This window comes from Semicossyphus pulcher, unplaced genomic scaffold (genome assembly GCF_022749685.1).
Source record: "Semicossyphus pulcher isolate SPU_LCO1_2020_fin unplaced genomic scaffold, fSemPul1.0.p SCAF_1, whole genome shotgun sequence".
NCBI classification, from domain to species: Eukaryota; Metazoa; Chordata; class Actinopteri; order Labriformes; family Labridae; genus Semicossyphus; species Semicossyphus pulcher.
In genome coordinates, this window is record NW_027211603.1 from 13,437,904 (window position 1) to 13,446,503 (window position 8,600).

General features: G+C 40.5%; 2 protein-coding genes across 2 annotated transcripts; both read right to left on the reverse strand.

The window, feature by feature from the left end:
- Nucleotides 1-37: 37 nt before the first annotated feature.
- cmtm3 (CKLF-like MARVEL transmembrane domain containing 3) lies at nucleotides 38-6,728 on the reverse strand. The gene is made up of 5 exons (XM_069657885.1): nucleotides 6,528-6,728; nucleotides 3,299-3,454; nucleotides 3,122-3,217; nucleotides 2,863-2,980; nucleotides 38-1,808 (listed from the first exon to the last, which is right to left on the reverse strand). Exons 1-5 carry the CDS (start codon nucleotides 6,642-6,644, stop codon nucleotides 1,780-1,782), a joined length of 516 nt encoding a protein of 171 aa, XP_069513986.1. The 5' UTR covers nucleotides 6,645-6,728; the 3' UTR covers nucleotides 38-1,779.
- A 329-nt stretch (nucleotides 6,729-7,057) lies between these two features.
- LOC138586428 (CKLF-like MARVEL transmembrane domain-containing protein 3) lies at nucleotides 7,058-8,459 on the reverse strand. Its single transcript, XM_069657886.1, has 4 exons — nucleotides 8,334-8,459; nucleotides 7,744-7,899; nucleotides 7,516-7,611; nucleotides 7,058-7,293 (listed from the first exon to the last, which is right to left on the reverse strand). Exons 1-4 carry the CDS (start codon nucleotides 8,421-8,423, stop codon nucleotides 7,183-7,185), a joined length of 453 nt encoding a protein of 150 aa, XP_069513987.1. The 5' UTR covers nucleotides 8,424-8,459; the 3' UTR covers nucleotides 7,058-7,182.
- Between the last annotated feature and the right edge of the window lie 141 nt (nucleotides 8,460-8,600).

Genomic DNA, 8,600 nt, shown 5'->3' on the forward strand with positions numbered 1-8,600 from the left:
AGTTTATAGTTACAGTTTAAATAAAGTGATTCGGACCTTATTGAAAGTAGCTCAGGTTTTTATTCAAACATGTTTTGTACAGATGGACCAAACAATAAAATCTCTTCAGCAGGGAGTCTAATGAATGAAATAATATAACAGTGTTCATCTTCATTTAAAGATGTTTTATCTGCTAAAGGAAATGGTTGTGTTCAGGTTCAGTCAAGTGAAAACCAATGTTGCTTTTTTCCGATTAACTGAAGGATCTAATGTTCCTTCTGGGTGAAATTACTTCAGTTGGATTGTTTGTAAAATACACAATAACAACAACAATTATGTGGCTGTTTTTGTTGGCCTGTAAAAAGTTGACATTTTAAGTGATAAATGGTTTTCACGTGAGGATGAAGACATAGTATAACATCACACAATGTTTGGCATCATTCAAGGCCAGTTCCTTTACTGCAAGGCCGCTTCGCACTGCAGATCGGTGCACACTCGTCTCCCAGCTGGTATAAAACCTTTTCATAATCTCTCAACTCAGTAAAAACATCTGCATAGTTCTGCCTTTAGGATAAACTTAATGTAAATGAAGCCACAGAAATAACAGACTATCAAGGCGCTACCTTAAAGGAACAACGGTTTAAAAATTATTGGATATAAATTTAACTTTAACTGGAAATACTTTCTTAACTTTTAAAACGCCAATTTCTCAGAAATCTTCACATGGAAATTTAAGGCCACTGGTGCACTTAGTCAACTTTTTTTTTTAATTCACAGTGCTGTTGTAACACCCATGTAGTGCAGAGTGTAATGCATCAACAGTCACTGTGGCATTCAAGTGCGTCTGATTTCTCAGTAGTGGCAGTGGAAGAACTGAGAATCAAACACACGTGCAGAAATGACCCCCCCAAAAAACATGAACACATAAATGACAACCAAAATAAGCAAAGACGCTTTTCAATGCACAACAAATATTCACATGTAGGACATAATAAAAATGCCTTTAGTGGCTTCAATGCATTGTGATGCACACACACACACACACACACACAGGTTGTACAGAGCACATACAGCACAAAATGTGAAAGAGGAGTTTGGCAAACTTTGGGTTCATTGAATAGATTTTCTGTTGTTGAGATTCATACAAACACTAAAATATAAAAAATAGTCATGTTAAATGATGTAACAAGCCAGATAAGGTTGTCATGCATTACAGCACACCACATGAACTCTGAAGACCCACACATCAAATTTAAAGGAAGTTAAACAAACACGACCTTCAAAATAAGATGACTTTGTCATAATAGGACAATTGGACAGTGGTTGTAACCAGCCAACCTGCAACCAACTTTGTTTGAGTACTTTGCTACAATACAACTTTATTATAAGTCCTCCAAAACATTTGTTAACTAAGGGCATTACTTTAGTGTTGTAGTTTAATGTCTGTAAATAAGGTCAGGGCACAGGCCCAGGAGTTATATGAGTCATTAATTCATATTTGAACATATCTATGCTCCCTCATAAAAACTTTTTTCACAGCTTTAAGTTTCAGATTTATGTCATTTATATTGTTCCCAAATCATCGAACACACTGGATATGAGTTTGGCGGGAAATAAACAGTTGTGCCTGTGGAGAGAAGGCTGTATGGAGAGTCTATAACCAACATTTCTATGATTTCTACTGCACACAGTATTATTGTGACCTTATGGCTAAACTTGCAGACCTCAGCAGTGGTCATTACTTTCTCCTGCAAAGTTTTGTCTGACCAAACGTATCCGCTGGTGAAGATCCCGGTCGTCTCAGTCTGAATCAGAGTCTGAAAATTCATCTAGAAAACAAAAGGGAATAACACAGCTGGTATCAGAGTGAGTGCTTTCTGCTCTGTTTCACACATCAGTCAAGCTGGGTGGATAAGTGCAAACTTTGACACATTAAACTTTGTTACTGCAAAATGCATTCACTTCCCCTGAGCAGTATCACAGTTTCATTTTCTGTACAGAGGTTTTGACAGGTTCATCACTGCAACTCTGTCACAACAGCAATGTCAAGTGTTCTGTGTGGTCTATGCATGTATATGTAATATATTACTTTTTTTTTTTTTTTTAAGATGGTGTTTTTTGGCTTTTGATGCCTTCATTTTAGAGACAGGACAGTGGATAGTGGGGGAAGAGAGAGTGGGGATGACACGCGGCAAAGGGCCGAGGGCGGGAGTTGAGCCCAGGGCCGCCGCATTGAGGACTGTAGCCTCTGAATATGGTCACCGATTGAACCGCTGAGCTAAACCGGCGCCAATGTAGCAGAATTTACCAGTTTTCTATGACCAATACATTTTTACAGATATACGTACATTAATATGTTTATATTTTCAAACATAAATGTTGATATGTGACAGTTGTGCCATGATTTACTGGGACATTTATCCATCGAGGTGACAGAGATCATTGCTGCACCAAGACATAGTTAAAGTAGACAAATATTCCTCTTTGTGCATTTGTTAAATCTGACATTTTTTACTATTTTTCAAAACAAACTGGGCCAAATTTTTCTAATTTATATCAAACATGCATGAAATGTATAGATTATTATATGTATAACCATATTTAGTTATAAAAGGAACATATAAATATCATATACTGTTTGTGAAATATATCGTTTTCTAGTTGAATATATGGATACAGTATAAAGTCCAGGATATTCAAACATTATACCAACACATGTATGCTTAAATTAATACTGAATTACTATTTATGTACTTAACTTTTTCAGCACATGCACTTTTATAAGTAAAAACAGATATTTGATCAAACATGTCCATGTATAAATACAGTTATTATTTCATGTTCTTGTAGGGTCAAATATCAGGTACTGTTTTGTTGTATTACCTTGCTGTCTCGATGGTTCGTCGTTGGTCTCGCCTCCTTGCTTTAAGAAAGTAGCCAGCTCATTAAAAATGAGGTAAAAATCTAAAGCGAAAACGATGGTGGCAATGAACCCAAACACCTGAGAAGAGAACATTTCATATCAAAACAGTGAAAAACTACATCTGGAATAAGTGGACAGAGGTCCAAGTGTGTTGCATGTAGTCAGTAAAACATAAATGATGGTGAAGTTGGCTTTGAGGAGATTAAAAATCGCCTTTACCCCGGCTGCCTTTGAGGCACCACCCCCATATTTGGACACTGCGATGATGGAGATGATGAAAAAGATGATGGAGGCTGTCACACATCTCATGAAGTCCTTAAAGAGAATATAGCAGTGATTTAGTGGGAAAATCAAACTTTTTATTCACTGCAGAATCAATTTAAAACATGCTCTTACCATAAGCGGCCAGAGGAAGCCTTTAAACCTCTCGTTGAATTTGGTGGAGTAAGCGAACAACAAGAAGAAAACGGCCAGGAACTCCAGCAGGGGGACGGTCACGAAGGCTGCCGCTGTGGACGCCGCGAAACACACGAAGCACACAAAGGACAGAGCCTGAAGAGACGATTAGAAACAGAGAGACAAAAGTAAATGAGCATGTAATGTATGTTTGAATGAAAAGTTTAGGGCAGAAGCCTCAGACAAGAAAGAAAGCACTTCTATCAGTTTCTCCCGTCTTGAACTCATGAATTTATTTTTGTCTGTTTCTCAGCAAAGATGCTTATTAAAGGCAACTGCCAAACATAATGAAGATGATCCCTCTTTTATCTTCTCTCTGTAAGATAATGTGTCACTGCCCTGAAGCTGTAACTCTGTGTGGATCACAGCTTCAGGCCCACTTCCTGTAAGGAGATACAGTTGTTAAAAGACAATGTTTATTCACACAGGCTTACACACAGCTACACTGTATCCCTCTGGTTGTCTCTACCGCACAAACACACTGTGCAAACACCCACAAACACAGAACTGTAATAATGAAAGAAGACGTGAAAGCGTGCTCTCTGTGGTCAACAGAGTCATGAGTGGTTACAACGAGCCTGCCCTGTGTTTGACGCCCTCCATTACACGGGCTGGACACCATATCAGTGCAAAGCAAGTCCAGACAGTGTAATCTCAAACAGGCCCGGCCATCTTGTCTTTGTCTCAGCCAGTCGTCCCACTCTGCCCCGAGGTTAGGAACTCCCCCTGACTGAATCCAGACTGCTGCAGCTGCTGGTCTTTGAAAATTGCTGCTACTGAGCAGTTTCCTGTCAGGAGTCATTAGATGTACCTGAAATAAGATCCGGCTACAGGTAACGCTCTTCTCTGAGATTTTCAACAGACCCTTGGGCATGTTTGGTTAAAGAGAATTAAGTCTGGGATGGTTGAATATTGCACTGAACAATTCAAACAGTACAGGATGAGCCGGCACAGTCACTACATGTCTTTGTGCTGTACAGAATCTGGCAAAAGATCACCTACTAATCAAACTTTGATCTTAAGAGGTATTGAAAGTTGCTCTCATTGCACACGTTTGCTTTTAAACTCACACGGCCACAAACACGTCACACACTGAGTTTAGAATTCTGACATTCTGTGTGGTTTTTCACTTTATACCACCTACAGACGAGGCACACTTTGCACACATTTACTACACCGTGTTTCCTGTATCAACATCTTGTTTGCATTCTGAAAATATTCCAAACTTAACAAGAATTGTGCAGCACTTTGAGTGAGCACGCTGTGATTTCACATTCCTCATCGGGCCTGTTGCTGGCTGCGACTGAGGAGCCTAATGAGAAGTGCACTGTGGTCTGACACACTGTGTATAATAATGCATGCTCAGCAGGATATGTGTCTGACTAATACTAACAGGAATGATGGAGCTATGAGCTGCGCTCTCTTTGGAAGACTCTTTTATAGCAGTTCAGTGACTGAGGGCTGATTTAACAGTCTGCCTGTGAGCTTTAAATTGTGTCCAAGAGACAGCACAGCTATGATACTTTACTACAAGTAGAACAGCTCCCCAGCTACACGAGGAGGTGTCAAAGTTCAAATGGCACATTACAGTTAACACAAGGTATATACTGTATATAAATAATACAAAATGAAAGTACAAAAACATGGCTAAACCTACAGCACGCTCTGGGGCACTTGTTTAGCTCAGTATGTAGAGCAGACACGCCCCATGTGCAGAGGCTACAGTCGCCCTCTGCCCTTTGCTGCATGTCAGTCCCTGCTCTCTTCCCCACATTTCCTGTCTCTCTTCAGCTGTCGGATCGAATGAAGGCAAAATGGCCAAACATGATCTTAAAGCAAAAACCTCCTTCACACTAAAGGCTTAAACCGTATTAATCCTAATTTACTTGTTACCATTCTGCTAGCTTTATAACTTAGACTTTAGTTTCTGAGTGCTCCAGTTAGCATTATAAAGGACCAGTTCACTCACATTTTGAGGTATCTAAACAGCAAGTTAGTCTAAATTCAATTAGTCCAGAATTAGTCCAGACTAGCATGGCTAGATGCAATAGGGAAAAAAACATAAGGTTACATATAGAGAAGTTTAACTTTACAACGCTCATATTATAATGCATCAATTTCATTCTACCTCTCACACACGCAACAGGTTTATTTATTGTCTCTGATTTTAGCAGAGGGGCCCTGCAGTGCATCACAAACATGCTACAGCTTTGACTCTTACCACTCTGTGCAAGTGTAACCCATGTGCACAATCCCCTCCATGCACAAAGCAGGACACACTTCTTCTGTCTACTGTAAGACGAGGCCAGTGGGTTTGTAGTTTAGTTTCAGAAGCGTTTTACCCCGGGGCTGAAGATCACAGTCACATTGTTAAGTAGCAATAAAGAGGCTGTATTGTGTGTGTGTGTGTGTGAGTGCAGCTCTGCATGCACTCAGTGAGGCAGAGTGAGGCAGACTGTGCTCCAGGCTACGTGTTATGGCAGCAGGGTGGAGGATGCGACTCTGAGGAAGATAACTGCTCTCTCTCAGCCTGACATGAGCTGAATGTCACATGATGGCACTTTGTGAGGGTTCATACAAAAGTCTTAACACAGTTACTGCGAGATGACCCCTCCTCCCTCATATCATGCATGATGCTGGTGAGGATGACCACTGACAGTCTTTTAGTTCCTGGTTTGTTGAAACTCAAATGAACAATCGATGAAATATGACCGTCTATTATCTATTACCTTTAATATCAGCTGATTTATACATGATGTATAAAGTGATGTCTTACAGAGATTGGGAGAGATTTAGACCGTTATTTAGCTTTAAAACTGACAGCGCAGAGGACAATGAATGTCTTCGTGCAGTGTGTCTATGATCCAGTAAAAAATACGTTTTCTGGGTTCCAGGAGTTTACCTCATAGTCTATATAAACCCGAACTGCTCCTCCCTTTACAAATGGAAACCTTGTGACGGGAACTGACTGACCCATATCCAAAATGACAGTAAAACAGTCTGCATTTCTAAATGTGGATGCAAGCAACACATTGCTACAGTAACCAAAACTATTTGAAACCGGCAAATAAAAGCACCCAAAACGCATCACGCGTAACTTTCGTGCGCAAACAGTGTTAAAGCAACAGTTTCATTCGTTTCAGAAGTGATTCCTTTGCTCATTTCTTACCACTTCAGCAATAAGCAGCATGCCTTTCCTCGAGGAGACGAACTCTTTGCTCGGAAGAAGCGAGGAGAGGACAGTCTGGCGCGGCCGAGTCGAGCTGGGAGCCTCGATGTCCCCCATGTTTGAAGAAAAAGTTTTAACTCTCCTCAAACTTCAGACAGCACCAAACTAAACGTAACGTAACGGATTCTAGGCAAAACAAGAGTGATATGTGGGGGCGTGAGGCTTCTCGGAGGTGGAAACGGAAACAATGACAGCGCGGAAACGCAGCGCGAGGCCAGCTCCAAAAAAGCGCAACATCTGCTTTCTCCAGATGTGAAATGCGATGCCCCCAGCTGCACAGCACACAGCCCGGAGCCACTCAGCGAAGATATCCCACTCATGATGTCACAGGACAAAGAAAATCTGTACTGATATATCTTGATTCTACGAGATTTATCTCAAATTTTTACAAAACATGTTTCAAATAGTTGCAGCTCAAGTTTGAATCACAGATGAAATCTGAAATATGCAGAAAGCTGGTACAAACTTTGAAAAGTCAAGAAACATACTGTACACGTCAGCCTGGTTATTCAGGTTTAATGGTAGGGGATATTATGTTTTTAATGCTCACGTAAAACAATAATTTTAATGTATTAATTCACTGCAGTTTATTGTTTCATTCAGCGTCTGGATTCACGGTTCCACGTCTTGGCCTGTTGAATGTGATGTTCTTGAAAAGCATGTAGCTGTCCGCACACAGCAGCCCAACCGTCAGGAAACCGACTATCTGCAAACAGAGAGCAAATTTCAAAATAAATACATCACAGTATATGACAGCACATCCGGTTTCCAGTGTGGAAGAGAGAGGGAGAGGGAGAGAGATGCTAAATCTTCCACAGGAATTTATATTGTTGGGTTACAGCACATAAAAGCAATGTTTAGATATTTAATTTCACTGACAGGAAAACACAACCAAGATGCAATTATAGATTAAAGAAGTTCTTCTCACCCCTCCGACCAGCACGCCTGTGACTGTGTATGTAGTCAGAGCCAGCAGGCTCAAGACAATAAAGTAGACCGCTGCAAACACTGAATTGAAAACATCCTGAGGAGATAAAAGAGAAGAGCTTGAGAACAAATATGCAGCATGTGAAGAAGGACTTTTTTTATCCCAGCACAAGGGCTGCTGTGGAAACATGTAGGACGTAATAATGTTGTGCTGTGAAACATCACTCACAACGAGAGGCCAGCAGAAGAAAGTCAGCCTCTTGTTGAGTTTGAGCATGTAGAGCAGGAGTAGAAATAAAGTGATCAGAAACTCCAACACCGTGGCTGTGATGTACGCTGGCGTGGATGCTACACTGAAGCACACGAATGCCACAAACAGAGTCCCCTGGAACAGAAAAACAGAAAATAAATATCTAAACAAATGACTAAATGCTGGCACTACTTGAGGATTTCACTCGACTTCCAGCACAGGACTTATTCTGATTCACTCATTGCCTTGAAATAAACATGCAGCACACTGCAGTTTTGTAAAGAAAGAGGAACTGAGTTTTTACTGTTTCTTCATCACTTTTTTTTTTTTTACACAAACAACTGATCCTGTTAGTCTTCAGCTTCTAAAATGCATGTTTATGCAAGTGCGGTTACTGCTATCAACAAAAGTAAACACTGTTAACTACAGTACATGACAGACATTTGATGCTTCTTTGTTATTTCCTCAAATGCTGTATCTGTAACACAGAGGGAACTGCCAGCTCGTCTCAGCAGCCGCAATACTTCTGCAAACTCAAAAGCTTTTGGTGATGTTCAAAGTTGTCTCACCATCTCTGCTACTTTCAGGATGCCCCTCCTGGATTTGAGAAAAGCCGTGTCCACCTCCATGTTAGTGTTCTTACTTTGATCTTCTGACATGACGATTTCATTCGCAAAAGAGAGCTCACTCTGTCTGCTTCCTGTTTTGTCTAATTTCCTTTTAAGTATAAAGGAAATGACTGCAAGTAAGAAAATACGCAATTTTTTCACACCAGCAGCTTCTGCTTAAACAAAACAAGTAAGTGCTCTGACTGTAACAGGAAATACACAGAGGCA